This window comes from Triplophysa rosa, linkage group LG19 (assembly GCF_024868665.1).
Source record: "Triplophysa rosa linkage group LG19, Trosa_1v2, whole genome shotgun sequence".
Classification (NCBI taxonomy): domain Eukaryota; kingdom Metazoa; phylum Chordata; class Actinopteri; order Cypriniformes; family Nemacheilidae; genus Triplophysa; species Triplophysa rosa.
The window spans coordinates 11,010,699-11,030,088 of NC_079908.1; the positions used below are offsets into that span (position 1 = coordinate 11,010,699).

The following is a 19,390-nucleotide window of genomic DNA, read 5'->3' on the forward strand; positions in this document are numbered from 1 at the left end:
CTACAAACCGCCAGTTGTATGGACATGCTGTCACTTAGGCTAATATTTAGGATATACTTCAAAATAAAAATGAGGAATAACGTGAGATAAGTAAATAATTAAAAACAATTTAACTGTTGTTTAAGTAAATTTTGCACGTAAACTATTTAAAGTAAATAATTTACACAACTACTTTACTCGATTCTGATTGGTAAATCGCGCCATCCAGTGGTCTGTTGCTGTACAGTAGACTCATCGGGACGACCTCACATTGTCCTTTAGTTTGTAATGGTCGCCTGTTTTCAACACATGAAAGAACACACTGGATAGTGACAAAACGACGTAGAAACACAATGACAAGAGATGAGGTGTGTTAGTTTATTTAAAAAAAACACATTGACACGGACAATATTTTAAAATACTCCTGTGGTGTTTTCGTGTTTGCTTTCTCTTCACAGTGATTCAATATGAACAATGTGTGGAAATAAGTTACTACCACAGAACCACGGAGCTTTACAAAAAGAAACAAAAGCACAGAAATTTACAATAATTTGACTTCAACACACACAAATACCAGAATAATCATATTAATAAACATCCGCAAATTGAGTAAAAAATAGATTTTAATATTTTAAATACAACCTTTTTGAATACAAATATTGATTTGTTCTTTACCGTAGTTTATATTATTACTATTAACTGTTGTCACTGGTGGTACTCTTGAGGTTTGATTTACAGTATATCAATATACAGAGAAAAAAACATTTGGTAAATTCTGGTATTGCTCATTTACATAAATATACAAGACACACAAACACCTAGCCGTGGATTTAACTTATCTTTCAATCATGTAATGTTCTACATTTGACAGACAAATGGCTTTATTTAATGCTTACCGCTATTAAAACACTACTGTAATATTGTTATATTAGCATTATTGATACAAACATTAATATTTTACAGCCATCTTTAAATGGACCCACTCATTCATGTTTATGTACACATTTCACGACACCCCAATAACCGCTTAGGAGAGACACACTCTTGTATACAAATGAGAAAAAAAGAAAGTTTAAAAAGGAAAAGGCATTTTTTTAGCTTTTATAGATGTGTATAGACTGAACCAATTTTATTGACATATACCAAAGTTCCCTTATCAGACAGACTGGTGGCATTTTAGTAGTACACGACTGAGAAAAACAAGGGAGCAAGAGCAAGTTTTGCAGTATTTTATATTAGTGTCTGAAATACTATATTGTAATAAAGTTTCACAAGAAAAAAGACAACATACAGCTAACTTCCACTGGCTTTCATGTTCCTGGCCAAATTAGTACTTTAATTACAAAAAGAAAAAATAAATCAAAAAGACAATTCGATAAAATACACATTTCATAACATTCTCCCAAATGGATTGCTTTATTTCGATACCAAACCCGAGGCCAAGCTTCACGGTATATATGGAAAACCAAAATCAGCCAGAATTCAGCTGTGACTAGCTGACTAAAAATTTATTTCTATAAATACGCATCTATAGATGTACACATTTAAAATATTCTTGAGCTGAAAACGTTACAGATCCTTTCAAGTCCAGGATGTGGTTTTATCCAGATTCCTGCTAACGTGAACCATTATGAGAGTGCACATACAATCATTGCTGCTAAAAGTGTACAGTCGACATGACATCGCCTCAGAGGTCTGAACAACAGTGGTTTCAAATGTTACTACTTAAATTGGTAAGAGGCCAAAATGGCAACTGGCTTTTCTTCCCCTTGTTTTAAAATGTGTCTAATAAATAAAAGGTAGCGAAGTTGTAGCACTCAACAGAGTATGATTGCATATAATACCAGACCATCGTCTGCAAACAAACAATTACGAACAGACCACACACAGCAGTAAAACAAACAAACGTCTTCATAAAAGAACAGTTTCAATCTGACCCCACGTTCTGGGGCTTTCCGATTTGCATTTAATGTTGCTCTTTGCCTCAGAGGCGCTCAGTTTGAACAACGCACAGATTGAAAGCCTCCAGGTTCAAATGAACCGACAGAGACCGTTCGCTGCGTCCAGGTGGAGTACAGCAAGGAATATTTTTTTTCTCCCCTCAAATGAACGTTTTTCAGTCTTTCTGAATGCAGAAGCGACGAATGTGAGCTGAATGATTCCAACAGCGCTGGCTCAATGGGTCACTTCGCGGGCCAGTGTCATATGATCAGGGACAACGGAAGAATTGAGGATCTGTGACACGGATGAGGTCCCGCGGTGTCTTTTAAACTGGATATGAACCACCGTTTGAAAAACTCACAGCAAAATGGCTAAAATCTAAGTAGTAGTCAGCTGGCCTACAGGAGCGAAGACTCCTCACTTACCCTGATATAGACGCACCTGCGGTTCAGTTCAGCTCAGCGTGTGCACTTTGCATCTATTGTACCTATAATCTCACATTCCACACACAAACCACATCTAAAGAGGATGACGTTATCTGGTAAATATACAAAGGACGGTGATGTATAGTTTCTATAAATGTTAATTTTTATTCGTTTTTTAATCGTCTTTGCTATGGGACTACACCTAAACTAAACTGCGATTCCAAGCAGGACGTACCTGGAGGTGCATTGGCTGCTATATGTAGCCATTATAAAAATAGCTGACATCAAACTAATTCTATGAAATCTTTCATATTGCTTTCCGTTATATTACATGTTGCACTATATTTGCTTGTAGTAAATGTACCGGTGTATACCAGTAAACTGAAATACGTTTCTAAAAAAACCTCTGTAGCTACAAACAGCAGTTTGTGTAATCGCTCCTGTTGGTCTTCACTTATGTTTAACGGTTTTGCATATTAAAACACTTGTAATGAGGGCATTAACTCACATAAAAGAAAGCTTACTATGGATTATCAGTGTAGTGATAGTGCTGTGTTTTAAGACATGCTGTGCATGTCGTGCGGTTTGTTTCAATGGGCGACCTTCGTTAAAAAATGAGAAATCAAAGCGATATCACAGAATTGACCGTCAACGTGATTTTGCGAAAGAGTTCGTATTGCTGCAGTCTCACTAGACGCCCTTGGCACGTAAATTTCTCTGAGTTTACAGTAATGGTTAGCTTCTCTAAACACTTATCTCGAGGGAACAGGATGGCCACGAGGTGGGAAAATGAACTACACAACCTGCGGTGCCACTAACACTGATATAAATATAAAGTTTGTCGGATATAAAGTTTCCTGAAATCAAATGAACGTGGAGAATTTGACGTGAACAACCTTTTATACGGAGAAGTTTGGACAGTTGATAACACAAAGCGTCGTCTTCATTTTCAACCTTGTTGTCAAACCGCTTCTTTTGGCTTTTTTAGCCCTTGCGCTTTCTTTTCACAAGAAAAAGCACTATCACAAAAAAAGACTTCAGACAATTTGCCTGTTTTCCTCATTCATTCATCCAAGTGCCGTCCGCCCTCTATGGTGAGTCCATCATGGCCTCCAGCATCTCCAAGAAAAGTTTGTGCATGGGCACCCCGCCACGAGTCTTGATGCTGTAGAAGGTGGAAAGGGCCCGGCCGGCGGTCTGCCTGAGGAGCGGCAGGGTGAGGAGGAGACGTCCGGCACGCTGTGGGTCATCGGGACGTCGTTGGACCTCCATTTCCAGTAGAGCCTGATGCAGCAGGTCCCTTAACTTCTGCACGGCCTCCATGTCCTCAATGTACACTGAATCTGAAAAAAGGGAGAAAGATGAACTAGATTATTGCTTATTATCATCTAATCTTTGCCTGTACAGTGCAGTTTGATTCACTGCTTGGCTTCCTATACAGCTCACAACATATAATCAGTACATATATTATTAACCTTTACGTTGACTTAGGTTGCTGACCCCTGCATTAGACTGCTGGTGAGGGTTCATGTTTAGCATGTACACACAGATATGTGAGGAAGATCTCTTGGGTGTGTTCTTCACAAAAGCAGGATTCAAAACATGCCAACTGCAAGTATTTGCATAACAAATACAGATTCTGTGGGTAAGGAGATGGGGGTTGAGTTTATTGTTTACAGTAATCAAAAGAGTCACAAGTCTTTCTGGGCGGGGGATCTATTCGTGTAACCGGACGGTGACAAGACGGGTAAGTTTACGACACAAGACAGAATGAGATCTGGTCTCGATAACCACGTTAATTATGACTCGAATCAGTTGCATCATGCAGTCGACCATGGAACAGAAACAGACTCGGAAAGAATGAGTCATTGATGGGAAATGCTGAGCGTGATGGGAAACGCACCTGAGTTGGTGAGAGCGATGGCCTTGAGCATGACGAACTCCTCGCGGTCCAGCTGCAGGGCCCTGAAGCGGCGCGCGAGTTGGCTGATGGCCGCGTTGAGCTCGGTCAGGCCGGCCACGCGTGACATCTCCTCATCCAGCACAAAGTCTTCGGCGAACACCACCTCATCCTCGCAGCCGAGAGAGCGGTAAGCCACCCCCAACACCAAGACCTCCAGCCACACCGACTGCAGAACTGACATCTGGTCTGCCAGGGATAAGGAGAGGAAACCTGGAGGGGCAGAAAAAAGACACAAGTAAAACCCAGCCACATCCTCACCACATCGAAAGTGTGCACAGTGAATTTGAAATGGTCTGAAGTAAACATAGTAAACTATAATGATGTGATGTAAACACAATGCTCTCGCTGCATGTCAGTCCCACAGTTACACACATTGTCCTGCTCATCTCCAATATACAATAAAACCAGGCCGTGTCAGTTGGACACATTGTGAGTTGTTGAGGATTTACCTGGACATGTTGGACACTGCTCTAAAACTGGAAATCTTGAAAATAAGCCAAAAACAATCTAAAATCATGTCTTCATGTCTAGTGCTGGACCTAGCAATAAGAAGGAAAGTCCTCCACATTCTGAGTTTACTCTAGCTCATCTTCTCCAGGTTCCCTTCGATTTTAAGCTTTTCCTTCAGGCACCTGTATTTTACAGCCAGGTGTGATTGATCAGCACTTTTCTGCACTTTCAGACAGACCAGAAATATAAGAACCATCATACATCAATGACTAACAAGCTCTAACCGTGTTTTCCAGCTGGCCTTTTCACAGCCTCTTGAAACGCTATCAGCATATTAGTATGCAATCTGCCCTCCATCCAGTAAACTGAAGAAATTGAGCTAGTAACAAACCAAGTAGTTGCAAATTTCTACATAAAATGTGGCAGCTGTTAAAACAAATGCGTTCCTGTAGCTCAACTTGAAGATTCTCAAGAACCGATAAAATGAATACTTCAAATGCACTTCAAGTGTCTGGCAAATGCGAACATGTAAAACTTGAACCAAGCAGTGGCTTTATTTCAGTAACAGGAGAATAAGTGGCACGTAGCTTGACACCAGAAAAGCTTCCTTGACACAATCTCCTTGCCAACCTCCTTGCTGTCTTGTTATCACTTACCAGGAATGTGCTTGGCCCAGCCGATGATGACAACTAGTTCCCGGTCGGCCAGATCACAGAGAGTGGTGAGCGTGCGCTGGGCTGTGTCAGGCTGCAGGGGGTCTGGCATAGCAAACAGCTTTTCTGGCTCCGCCACCAGCAGATGAGACACAATGATGCTGGATGAACCTGAGAGTCACATATTAATGTTAGTCTGTTTATTGATACATTATAACAATGCACTTTACTAAAATTAAACTATTAAAACATTTCTGTTAACTGAAAGCAGATTAAATGTCGGCATAAATGCCATTTAAAAAGTTAAACTAATTAAGAATTCGAAATGCAATAAACTAAAATGACAAAGTTGAAGCACTAAACTTATCAAACGAAAATAAATAACTAAAATGAAACCGAACTAAAAATCATCAGAAAAAAAACATAATAAATACATAATATAAAAAATAAAAATAAGTAAAAAACATAAAACTATATATATATATATATTAAATAATATTAAAAATATTAAATAAATAACAGAACAAAATTAAAAGCCAATTCAAATTGTTAATAAAACTATAATAAAACCAGAACGTTTTTATGTATATATTTTGTAAATAAATGAATAAATAGTTTTATATTAAATAAATATAAAATGATAAAAGACGCTCATAAAAATGTAAAGATAATTTTAAATATTAATACAACTATAAAAACACTGAAAACAAAAAATCTTTTATTATTATATTTTAGGAACTTATTCCATGTTTATTACCTTTTTCGCCCTCCTTCCTTAAAGGTATGGCTGCACTCTGGTATGTGGCATTCTCCACCTCCGGGCGTCTCTTGTACTTCTGTCTCCCGCCTCTGACCCTATCCAGACGGACTCCTACAGCACACACCGAAAAACAGTAAGAAGAGTGAAGGCTATTGTCATCACCTATGGATCACACCCCACATGCGTGCAAGACAGAGAGAGAGAATGGCGTGCCACCTCACCTTCTTTGAGCATGCCTACTTTGAGGCATTTGGTGAAGCGACATGCCTGACAGGCCTTCCTGCGGCGCTTGGTGATTTCACATTCATTGGAGGCTGGACAACTGTACTCAATATTGCCTGGAGAGGATGGAAGTGAGATTATAGATGAACTGGCTGTTCAGCAAGTATGAGTGATGTCATCTTTTAAACATACTCACCCTGTATGGTTCTTTTGAAGAAAGCTTTACAGGCTTCGCAGGAAGCCACTCCGTAGTGGTACCCAGAAGCCACATCACCACACACCAAGCACAGTCTCTTGGGAAGCGTGCTTAGCGCATACTTGCAGCGTCCACCGGCGCTCCCGGTAGATCCTTCTTCGACTCCATCTGCACCTTCCTCCTTAAAGTGGCATCGCAGAGCGGGCGTGTAAAGAGGCGGAGAGTAGCGCCCAGTGCCATCTCCTCTGGAACCCCCTCCTCCGCTATGGGACGAGTCTGAGGATGCACCTCCTGGGCTGGTTCTGCCACCACCACCACCACCTCCTCCTCCCTCTGGACTGCTGGGTTCGGCCTTTATGTACAGATCAGAGCGTCGCTCTCTGGAAGACATGATACCTGCAGAAGATTGGAGGAGCGTGAGATAAGGGAAAGGGGAGGGACTTTTTCCATTTTAGCTGCATCACCACTTGAAGGTCACCGAGTGATGAAGTTAATAAGGGATGTATAAATGTTTGTAAAAACACTTTTTTGTACACTGATACCTGCATTACGTTGTAATAAAAACAAATAATATCAATAATATTATTTCTTGTAATGTAAATATTTTAGGACATTTTAACTGCACAGTTCAAATAGGACACTATAGCTGCGCAAAACACATTCCCAAGCATAACAATAAAATAGCCAAATGAAATTATATAAATATAATTTGACATAAAATGTCAAAAGTCACTTCGGATTAATGTCAGATGGCCTGATTAAGTAATCTCAGATCATTCTTTTTATATTCATTTTTATGTTTTCTGTATTACATAGCACTGGGTTAAACCTTTCGTTATCTTTCATACATTTGTGCACATATATGCTCTGCTTGATGTCCATTCAGCACATATAGCACCGTGTTATTTTCTCAGTAATCCTGTTACATTAACTACTCTCTCATTATCTACATTACATATATGATTTTGTTTTGATCAAAATGATTGTGCTCATTTCCATTCGATTAACATGCAGGTGCATGCTGAGTGAGCAAACAGAAATGAAGCGCACGCAGCAGAGGCAGCAGAAAAAGCAAGAGCATTTCTCTCTCTCGCTCTCTCTCGCTTGCTCTCTCGCTCTCTTTATTTTGTCTACATATTAGGATGAAGATGCATCATTAGTATTCTCTAGTGAACAGACAGCACTGTCCATAATCCCAACACCGGTCTCCACCCACACACGATTAGGGTCATTAATCCACGAGAAAGAGAACCAACCAATCCTCAAATTACACCTCCACAAGAGATGCCCAATAGTGTGCGAGTCCCTCAACAGCACCCATAGTTCATGAACCCCTCTCAGGGACAAACTAACCTATGATGCCACATCTTAAACGTGCTGATCGTGCCATTTGAAGCATTCAGCAAAGTGTCCGTCACATTAGCACATACAAAATTTACACAAGTTGTAGGATGACTGCCAAGTAGGCAACACAACTAGGGTTGGGAATCGAAAATCTATTCCAATTTGGAATCGGAATCGAAAGGCTAGGAATCGGATCGGAATCGAAAGGAATAGGAATCGGATACTTGAGATTAAAATTTGAATTCCTCTTATCAATTCCTGTGTGCATATTTTCAGAAAAGTACATGCGTTGCATGATCTGCTCAATAAAATCCCTTATGAAAATTATCGATATTTTTTACTATAGTAAGCATAGTTTAGCTATAGAATTTGCATTAAAGCACAGGAATCACAAATTAACCATAGTTGCATTATAGTAACTGCAGTTTAACCATGATGTAGTTCAACTATGATAATACAAATTGTAATAAATCAGAAAAGGTGTGTTTCTATGTGTAAATATACACAAAAACGGTGCTCATACATGCATATATATATATACAGTATATTGCAAACAAGTCAATAAGCAGGCTAAATGACCATACAGGTTGATATCTGAATGTTTTACATCAACTGTGGAATCGAAACTGGGAATCGATAAGATTAAGAATTGAAATTGGAATCGATAAAATTGAAACGATTCCCAACCCTAAACACAACTGGTACCAATATGTACATTAGTTTCTGTACATATTCGAATAACAGCATCTAACATTTTCTGCTCGTCAAGATACTGTATGAAGAAATTTCCACCCTTCATCTGCCCTTGACAAACATCACACACAATTCACCTTTCCCCCACTTGTATGTGACTGTTGCAACTTTAGCTAGTGGGCAGAATGTAACTGTGTCCCCACTCCCAATGCTTCCAAGTCCACTGTTCTTGCTCAGTATAGTCTGTTACATAACACCCGAACTTTGACTTTAACCTATACCCCCATACCAACTCTCCTAAAACAGTGAGAGCGAATCTATGGCAACAATTTTGGAATAATATCCATATCCTATATAACGTGTTTACACCCCTTAAGGCTAAAATACACTACAAGACTTTTGCTCAGATTTTCAGTCTGGACTTGTTGCAGAAAGTCTGTGCCAGTCTGCCGATTTGATCAGTTAGTGTGTTTCTATCTGAAACTTTCAAAAAGTCTGCAAGTGTATGATGTCTAGTTAAAAAAATCTTGTAGTGTATTCCAGCCATTAGTTTTGCTTTTTTGAAACACCACCAGACAAACATACATGCTGCGACTTCCCCATTGAACCTTTATCATGCGACTGAAGTGAGGACACACGGGGTAAATGAAGGCCTCTGGTGTGACAACAACCCGCGATCTCTAAATACAAACTAAAGTGACTGGAAGATAAATGAATAGTCCCGTTTCAACATGTGTGAACACCGGACAGAGAAACTAACGTGAGACTGATCGGTCGTAACATCATCGCGCAAGTGCGTCTACCCATCAGGGGTTTGCGCACCGAACACCGGACCTCACTAATGTGCCAGTTCCGGTTCGGGTCTTCACACACACAACTGACGGGATTTTACACAGTCAACTCTTTTGAAATTTAAATGTGAACATCGGAAATATTCAGTGTGCTATTTTACACCTTTATCACGTGAATCAAACCTTCGCTCTAGAGGTCTGCAAAGCCTTCTTTGAAAACAGGGCTTTCCTATAGCCCTAATTTGTTGCACGTGTAAATTCGCGTATTTGATTTATTCTTTCATTCTTACCAAAATGTTAACATATTCGTAAAAGTACGAATCGCACTTTCAAGAATCAGCCAACTAGCTTAGCTTTCGCTAACTTACCTTTACTCCGCTTAAAATGTATCGCACCTCCTCCAATCGTCTCCACCAACATGAGCCCGAAATACTTACTCATTAACACTTTTACAATCAGATAAATATGTCTGCGCTTCCGTAAACATGACTAAAAATGTGTAGTTTAATTTAGTTAGCAGTGCCGTTCATGTGGGCATCTTTGAACTTCACTTTCCGCCTGAAGACCGTGTGTGTCATTGGCTGCCGCAAGGAGGGAGGAGAGTAGCTCGTGGCCAGCCACATAAATAGGCTTTTATAATAAAATCACACCATAATCGAGGCGATGTGGAGTGTTTGTTAAAGGACAAAACATTATTATTCCATTATATATTCAAATGATAATAAACAACCGATTTTTTTTGCTTATGTTAAAAGACTTGACGTAATCAGAGACAGAAGACAACAGAGTCAGCATATAAAATACACGTCCGTATATAGATATGTATAATGAATAAATCAAAGTAAAAGTAAGTAAATATGTAAGAAATATTAAATCAACAGAGCAAGAACGAACAATATAAGAAAGTAAAACTATCATACCTCTTTTGCACGAGAGTGATGATCTCTTGCTGAACGTGCACTGAAAATCTTCTCTCTCTCTCTTCTGGTGTCAAAAGACTACAGGTCAGTTCAAACTGGGCACCAGTAACTCTGCCAATAAAAGAGAAAATAAGTGTCAGTTCAACAAACTGACTGGACTCATAGAACTGCACATTATAAATCTATGCATTTCAACGCAAGGCTTTATAAAACATCCTGGCAATATTAGAAAGTGTAACTGTGTTTTTTGTCAAGTGTACATGATAAATAAGTGAGAAACCATCATTAGCCTAAACCGTGTCTCCTTGAAATAAAACGCAAATTAAACAGTCAAATTTAATCAGAAACAACATTAATGTTACATGTGGTGTCAGCAAGACTTCCGGGAGTCATGAAATGATTTATCTGTCTTTTATTTAACACTAGAATCTGCCTGTCTTTGTGAGTCTAATCCTTTTTAGTATTTGTATGATAGCACATAGATCTTTTTTCTCCATAATAATATCTACACTGTTTGCCCCTCTCCACCTGCGTCATTCAAAAATGCTGACTAAGGGAAAAGCCATTTCTTTGTCTTCCAGAGGCCTCCATTCACTGGTCTTGCCTGCTGTCATTCACTCAACTCTTCCCACACGCATTCGGACACTTGGATACTCTCATATGATTTCTGCACACAACGTTTCCCCTCCCCCTTCTGTTCTCTGACACATTCCAAAGGTCAAAGTCACTGGAGGGGTTTGAAGGACAGCCACAGTTACTCCTAAAGGTCTCTGTGTGACAGCAAATATACACGAACAACAAAGTGGTTTAATTCTCTATGTTCACAGTAATGTAAATATAACAGAGATATGGGTAAAAGCTAGTAGAATGTGTGATGAAAGGAACAAAAATAAACAAACAAACGTATAGGTATTGTATGAATCTTGTACTGAATTTAAGTTTACAGCACTAAAATATAACAGATACAGGTGAGATTTTAATACTTAAAGTCAGACATGGGAAAGAATATATCAGTATATTATATGCTATAATTTGACTTTTACTGGGCATTTTTGATACTTGACAAATTTAGAGACTGTATAGGAGTGTATAACACCCCTAACATAATCCCCCCTCAAATTTATTTGTTCACTGTCAAAAACTTTAGTTAGTTCTTCTATAACATTCGTTAAAGATTGTTATGTTGATTGTAGTTACTCATTTATTTTTTAGGTCCAGTTAAGAACTTGACTATTTAAATTTAATACCATTAGCATCACAACTTCCTAGACTTATTATTGTAAATATCAGTTTAATCGTCATTTTGTGTCAAAATGAAAAGCATTGCAGCACCGATCACTTGATTTCCAAATCTATACCATACATGCCACGTAAAACTGATACTCCGTAGAGAAATCTGTGTGTTAGCCTTTGAACATCGGCTACAGTATGCATGCAGGAAACTAGAGCAAAGACTGTAAGAGCAGTCCTCAAAAGGTGACCTTGTTCAGTGAGCCTCGACCATTGAAAGGTTAATTGCTAAACTGGATTATAACTTCTTAAGAGCAGAGATTCCCAATCACGTCCAAGCGGAACCAAGTGATCGCCAGCACCTCAAAGAGTTTCTACATGGCCACACTTAGAATTAAAAGATGTGTGACTAATGTATATTTTATACAAAACTACATAAATGAGTCCAGGAAAATGCTGGACACACACTTAGCATTAATACTTCACTCCTTTCCTCTGCATTGTAAAGAAAAACACCTTATTTTTATCTGTTATTTACTAAGTTTTAAGTGCTAACAGAGTGTTTTTTAAAGGATTTTAATGGACCAGTTTTCAAATACGTTTGCAACGTAGAAACTGCCCGAGTTACAAAGTCTCTGACTGGTTGAGCATCTGACACTTTCCAATCATTGCTCACGACACTACAGTGCTTACGCTTCAATCCAACCTAGAGTTCAGCATTTGATCAGCAAGTCAACCGATTCTCGAGTGTGCTGGAACAGTGCATCCAGACTTACGATAGCTAAGAAAGTACTGCTATCGTGTTCCAATAATGTTACGTCAGCGACGACGCAAAATACCTAGAACGCCAATGAAATCGGTCGCGTGTTAGGCACTTTGTTTCCAAATGCGACATGACTGGAGAACTAGAGTCCGAGGTAAAACCTCACTCGCTGACACGATGCATGGGCTAGGGGACAACTCGATCAAGGTCAGCTTGCAGCAAAGTGTTATTGCGGACTTTTTGCATTTTAACGTTAGGCTACCCCACAAAAAAGGTCAGATCCGTCGTTTACCAATTTGCATGCAATGTCGGAGGATTTAAATGACAGAATCAAGAAATTGTTGTAGTGCAGTTAGTCGTACGAGCAAACTATCGGGACACATTGACCTGTTTACAGTGTAAAGTTGACTGTTTAACGAAACGTGGACATATCGGTAGCGACAGCAGACGTTTGCTAGTGATAGACCGTATGACATTAGAATGATGATTATCAAACAGACTCACTATACCAGCGATCGGTTACGCGCACATTAACGCCAAACGTGCTCAAAGCGTCAGTTTAACAGCACTCGCACAACATAAAGGACCATTTCAGTTCTCTTTGCCGGTCGGATGCATACTTACCAATATTTCAGAGAACATTGCTGGTGTCCGATGCCTTAAAGGAGAAAAAACGAACTCTTCAGCAAAACAGTCGATCCGATTTGTATAAATGTATGATCACGTATATCGCAGCACTGTATCTTCCACGCGCGGCGATTTAGAGAGCCCTTATTGCTGAAGTGGGCTACCTTAGAAATAAATGCTACTTTAGCAATTCTGGTGCTCTGATAAGTAAAATAATGAACGTGTAAAATAAAATCAACGCGATATGAATTGCGGCGCAGAAGCGAGCGCTACCATCTGAGCAATATGTTGGTTTAATCCAAATGCTTGATTCGCTCTTCCCTGGACTAGTTCCCCATATTGCTGTTTCTAGTTGTCACTACAAGCCTGAATCCCGTCTTCCGCTAATACAGCTGAGATCCCGGTTACGTATATCCTTGTTCTATCTCCTCCCTCTCTCCTTTTGCGTCTGCTGTTTCTCCGTTACGTCCGCTCGCGCTTCCAATCACGCTTCCCCGCGCCTCCGTCACCACCAGCAGCGCTTTAAACAATAAAGAAAAATTGACCTACTGTATATGTGACTCGCGAGTTAACACACTTTTTCCTAATCTAATTATATTATAACCTATAATTATATTAAAACCTAGGGCTATTTTGGGAGTGCGCGAGGGGTATGAAGCGAGCAAACAGCACATAGGTAACCCGTTCAATCACTCGAACAAAATAATTGTCATGATTCGTGACTGCGTACAATAATTTGGCCTTCATGCGTCTTCAAAGCTGCATAATTTCGTCTAATTTAAAACAGTTAAAAGTTTGTAATTTAAGACACAGCTGAGACGTTTTGTGATTTTACGCTATATTTCATTGTATCGATTGTTCCGCATATAGTCCAAATACGTCACATTAGAGAGACAAATGAATAAAGAATACACAATAATGCGACAGAACGCATTTGTCCCATTCAAGCTCACACGACAGGGCTGTAAATCACACATCGCTTTAGATGGCATGGAAAATATCAGTCTGCTTGGTCTTGTGACACTGACCCAACTCTCTGCTCCAGGCCTCCCATAGTCAGCTGGTTCGTATAAGAGTTTTGGGCTGCGAGCCAGCGGCGCAGAGTTCACAGTGACTGCAGAGAGAGAGAGGAGAGGAGTAAAAGAAGGAATAGACTACAATCATCGTAACCTGATCACAGCACAAGGACTGAGAGAGAGAGAGAGAGAGAGAGAGAGAGAGAGAGAGAAAGGGGTGCGTCAAGCCGCGCAGTGTAACGGAAAAGAGTCTCGTGCTAAGGAAATTATTACAGTGGGCTATTTTAGGAATGCACCCCAGACAGCGTAATATAGCAACCTGCCCAGAAAACCGTGGAAATGTTTGTAAAATTAATAGCACTCGTGACACGTTCGATAAAAACGATGTTCGTGTGGTGTATTTGTGTGGGAAAAGCATACCGCGTGAAACAACGGAAACGAATCTGGAAGCGCTAGTGTTCTCGATGTCATTGAGACTGTACAGGCGACCTTGAATTCAAGGTCATTCTCCGTCGCAGCCTACGCTGCATTACAGTCGAGCTGCACGTTACCGCATTCTGTCTGATCCTCTTGACCGAGTCCATTTACAGCTCGTTTTTTATACGTCCTCGTTTTGAACAGTTCTGTCACAGTTCGGTAGATGTTTTACAGCACCTTGTCTCTTTCACAGAGGATCACGGGGTCTTTCAGATGGAGGCTTTTGTGTAGATGTGGTTTATGACTTTACCACAAAAGGTCACACTTCGGTGCTCTGGAATGCTGAGAGAGGTCATGACCCCAGGAACAGGTGTGAACCATGAAGCAAACACTAATAGCCTCAAAGACAACAGCTGGGAGGTGAAGGCTATGCAGTAAGGGGGGACACTGAATCATGTCAAACAACCTAAAAATTGCACATTTTTTCCTCAAATTAAAGGACCTAGTCTATTGTCACTTATAGTGTGCATTTAAAAGGAGTTAGGCAAAGTCTTTGATATCTCTTGACTCAACCTTAAACCTCAAATCTGTTTTTGATGTCCAACCACTCTCGATTTGAATGCAACACAAAGCATTTGTCATATTTGTTTAGCATTGATTAAAGTAATCGATAATGAAACCCAGAAAAGCAAACAGTGTAATTTCATCACAGTGGAAGCAGCCAGACGCGCTCCAGCTCCATCTAGCGGTGATGTCATTATTCAGCGCTTAAGTGGATTGTGCCAGTCTGCCGACTAGTGACGTCTGTGTACACTGTGTCCTCGAGCACAAGGTCATATGTTTCCGCACACGAAAGTTGAGACATCCGAGCATGTGGCCCAGTTAAAGCTCCTGTAGTGTGGCAACAATGCAATAACACTACAATAATGCAAACATAAGAAATATAAATGTTGCAGGTATAGAACAGTCCCATTGATGTTCTGTTGTTATCAACCTGCACTTTTATTAAAGTATATGGTGCAATAAAACCATATGTTGACATATAGAACCCACTACGCTAATCTAGAGAACCTATAATTAAACATCAAGAAAAAACAACAAAGCCCACAACCCTTGATGAGAAACAATATTAATAAGACTAGAATAATAACCTAAATTAACCCACAGATCATTCTGGATTTGTGTTGTTAAAATCCCATTACTGTGCACTCACACGATATACATTCATCCACAGATGAAGTCATAGAAACGTATTCCAAGGTAAGGTGTATCTACCAGAATAAATAGGGTGTTTCTCCTGTTTGCATTGTAGTCTTATTCCAGCACTTCACAGTGGGCTGGAGGTAAGCTTTTAGCACAGGATTATAGTACCTCACCCACTGAGTCGGATTACACCTGTTTCCTGGACAGCTGTTAAAGATGTGTCATCTGTCATTCATAATATATTAAGTGTTTGACAGTGGCGTTCCAGGAATACAATGGAACTACTGACTTTTGAGTTTAATATGGTAGCACAGGAGTTTCAACCTTTACAGACCCTGAAACCCACCACTTTACATTCTTAGCCAACCCAAGAACTCTTAAAATATAACAAAAGCGGGGTTTCACTTCATTTTTGCTTTACATAATGTTTAGAGATTTTTAGTGAGAAATTATATTATTCATATGTAGATAACACCTGGTTGCAATTTACAACAGTATACAGTATGATCAAAATGTCCGAGGCTTCTGTTTTAGACTAGTTCTCAAATAAATACACCAATGTAATCTTGTTTAGTGTCCAAAGCTGACGTAATCACATGCTAGAAGCATTTGAAATCTTTTAATATGTCTGTGTTGATTTTAACTTTAAACCCAATGGTAGACACACCCAGGTGGCTAATATATGGTAAATATATAAAATAGGCTTCCACTCAGTTCCCTCGCAGTTCTACACTCGGTGAGAAACTATTTTTAAGACACACTGAGGGAAAATGGAGCGTTTACTTCTATTGTCCATCTTGAATGTTCTGCTAAATCTGTCTCGAGCCGTTCCTGCTACGGTGAGAGCTATAACTTTTAATACTTTGCAGCTTTGTTGCATTTCTATTTTTTGTCTTGCACTTACTCTGTATTTTCTTTTGCTACAGGTGTTGCCCACTGATCAAGGTAAGTTTCTATACTGCTGTCACTTATCTCTAGAATATCAGTGTAGATCAGAGGTTTGCGAGTGTCTTGGAGGGTTTAGCAAAAAAAATCAAATAAATGAAAATATGCATTTAAAAAACTCCAGTATTGAGTTAACATTACCAAAGCTGAAGTTAAAGGAGCAGTTTACCCAAAAATGAAAATTCTGTCTTCATTTACTCACCCTCGAGTTGTTCCAGATCGATATGCATTACTTGTGTTCTGATGAACACTGAGACAGATATTTGGATGCTTGGAACCAAACAGATGGCCACCTACCATGAAGGAAAATGTGCTTTATAAATTTCTTTGTTCTGTTGAACACAAAAGAAGATATTTTGAAGAAGCATGCTCTTTTGACCACCATTTTAATTTTACCTACTATGGTAGTCAATGGTGGCCAAGAACTGTTTGGTTACAAGCATCCTTCCAGATGTCTTTCTCTGTGTTCATCAAAACAAATAATTTATCCAGATTTGGAACAACTGAGGGTGAGTAAATGATGACATCTGGGAATTATTTTTTGGGTGAACTGTTCCTTTAAGAAGCTAAAGTCCCCATGTGTCATTGGCCTGCATTAAAAAAGTAAAATTTAAACTCACAGTATAACTTTAATGATTATTTTAATGGTTTAAAACAGTGATATTTAAGCATTATGAAGTATGTAAAGACATAAGAAGAATTACAGTACAGTACTTAAAGGAGAAGTTTACCATGGGACCATTTTTGGGTGAACTTCCCCTTTAAGTACTGTACTGTAATGTGTTGTTATAGTCCAGGCCTAGAAGGCAACACATTTTATACAAAATGTAACAGGGAAGCCCCTGTCCCTCTTTTCAACAAGATCCCAGATTTAAATGAATAAAACGAGGGTGGTTTGATATTTTTATTTTCTGTTTAGATGTTGAATCTCAACCTGATGAAAGGGATGTTTCCTCAAGAATTCTGGAAGCAAACAAAGGTACATTTAATGCATCTAATTGTCTTTCTTGTTCGCTTAAAGGTGGGGTGTCCGATTTCTCTTAGCCGTTGTTGATGTTCAAATCACCAAAACAACCAAACACACTCCTACCCCCATCTTTCGCTTTCGTCAGCGCTCGGTTCGGCTAATGTCCGTCCTGTGCATTGTGCACCTTACTGCTGATTGGCTACAAGGTTGTTTTGGTACTCGGCCCGATTCCCGTAATTCGGAAATCGGTTACCCCGCCTTTAATAAATGAAGTGAAATGATTGGCTCACTGTTTTTGTTTCAATGATGCAGAGATTAGTGAAATGTTGCTGGAGGGAGATGTGGCTTTGCCTAGAACAAGGAATGCCATGAAATGCTTAAGTAGCTACTGCAAATGGCCAAAATCTTCATCTGGACGGGTTGAAGTGCCTTACACCATTGCTGACTTCTTCTGTGTGTGACAAGAAATCCACTTTTACCATGTACATCTGTAAATGCATTCAGATCCGTTAACTTTTGCATGGTTTTGTTGTAGATACTGAAGAGAAGGCAGTTATTGTAAGTGCGATGAAGAGCATTGCTGAAAAAACGTGCATTAGTTTCGTGCCGCGAACAAATCAAGTCGAATACATCAGTATTGAGAGTCTAGTAGGGTGAGTCTGACAAACCTAAATGGTTTACCAAGAAATGAAAGTCTTTTCATCGTTTAAGACTATATGTATACAAAAATCAAAGGGTTTCATTGCATCATTACCATCAGTGTTTTAAACATTTGTGTTAAATATTTGAAGGTGCTGGTCTAACGTAGGACCATCTGGAGGTAAACAGCAACTGTCTCTGTCAGTGGAGGGTTGTGTTTATTACGGGATCGTTGAACACGAGCTCCTCCACGCTCTTGGTTTCCACCATGAGCACACCAGGAGCGACAGGGACCAGTATGTCCGCATCAACTGGGAAAACATTCCACAAGGTTCTGTTTGAATGTGTCACAGTCTCCCATCCTTTTTATTTTCGTGTTTTTATTTCGTTTATCAATTAATTCCTTTCCCCTCGTGCAGCATCCGCAAACAACTTTGAGAAGAAGGACACAAATAATCTGAAAACCCCTTATGACTACAATTCCATCATGCATTACGGAAGGTAATACACTTATTTATTTTGAAGTCATGCAACAGCATAAAGGATATCCAAGTGAAAATTTACAGTCACTCTCTGTCTGCAGGACTTCCTTCAGCTTACAGTATGGGAAGGAAACCATCACTCCTATTCCTGACCCATCAGTGAAGATCGGACAGAGGCAGGAAATGTCTAACATTGACATTCAGAGGATCAACAAGCTCTATGAATGTGGTAAATACATTATGCAGTCTTGTATACTCTCTAAATACAAGAGTACAGTCTTGTGTATTATTGAATAGTGTCATATAATCTCATAATGTAGAAAAGTGCTGACATTTCAACAGAATAACTGTATAATCTCGTTTTTTTACTTGCAGCTCTGTGAAGTGGATTCAACCCTAATTGAAATACTGACTGTTGCAGAACAAACAGAGTTACTACTGTTCTGTTTAATGAAAACATCTTTATTCCTTTTTTGTCTGTAACTTAATTGTGTGCTGCATTTCAATAAACCTTCTAAAAAAACCGCAATTGATAAGAATGTGTTTTCTTTGTTAGTTCCTAGCATGTATTGAAGTCTTGTGGGATTTAAAGTAACAGTTTGACCAAATCTCAGTCAGCAAGCAAGTATGAAAAAGGACTGAAGCTTTTGAGCTTTAAAAATGATTATACGAAAGTGGTTCATATGACACTTGGATTATATTGCAAGTCATCCGAAGCCTTGTGATAGCCTTGTTTGGGAAAAAGACGATCATTTATCCCATTT

The 19,390-nt window shown here is 39.4% G+C and overlaps 2 protein-coding genes across 6 annotated transcripts; one reads left to right on the forward strand and one right to left on the reverse strand.

Annotated features, from left to right (window-relative positions):
* Positions 1-326: 326 nt before the first annotated feature.
* On the reverse strand, positions 327-13,453 carry esrra (estrogen-related receptor alpha). Of its 2 annotated transcripts, XM_057359806.1 has the most exons (8): positions 12,955-13,453; positions 10,338-10,448; positions 6,590-6,985; positions 6,393-6,509; positions 6,169-6,282; positions 5,415-5,582; positions 4,249-4,518; positions 327-3,688 (listed from the first exon to the last, which is right to left on the reverse strand). In XM_057359806.1, exons 3-8 carry the CDS (start codon positions 6,978-6,980, stop codon positions 3,435-3,437), a joined length of 1,314 nt encoding a protein of 437 aa, XP_057215789.1. In that variant the 5' UTR covers positions 6,981-6,985; positions 10,338-10,448; positions 12,955-13,453; the 3' UTR covers positions 327-3,434. The 2 variants fall into 2 exon arrangements, with proteins under 2 accessions (XP_057215789.1, XP_057215788.1); XM_057359805.1 differs by lacking the exons at positions 10,338-10,448; positions 12,955-13,453 and adding an exon at positions 9,786-10,275.
* Positions 11,196-19,308, forward strand: LOC130569904 (high choriolytic enzyme 1-like). 4 transcript variants are annotated; one of them, XM_057359810.1, is made up of 10 exons: positions 11,196-12,537; positions 14,644-16,432; positions 16,520-16,538; positions 17,458-17,517; positions 17,818-17,958; positions 18,041-18,158; positions 18,297-18,475; positions 18,564-18,645; positions 18,728-18,855; positions 19,002-19,308. In XM_057359810.1, exons 2-10 carry the CDS (start codon positions 16,364-16,366, stop codon positions 19,007-19,009), a joined length of 804 nt encoding a protein of 267 aa, XP_057215793.1. In that variant the 5' UTR covers positions 11,196-12,537; positions 14,644-16,363; the 3' UTR covers positions 19,010-19,308. The 4 variants fall into 4 exon arrangements, with proteins under 4 accessions (XP_057215793.1, XP_057215790.1, XP_057215792.1 ...); XM_057359807.1 differs by having other exon boundaries at positions 14,644-14,760; positions 19,002-19,306; XM_057359809.1 differs by having other exon boundaries at positions 11,196-12,604; positions 14,644-14,760; positions 17,458-17,958; positions 19,002-19,305.
* The last annotated feature ends 82 nt before the right edge of the window (positions 19,309-19,390 follow it).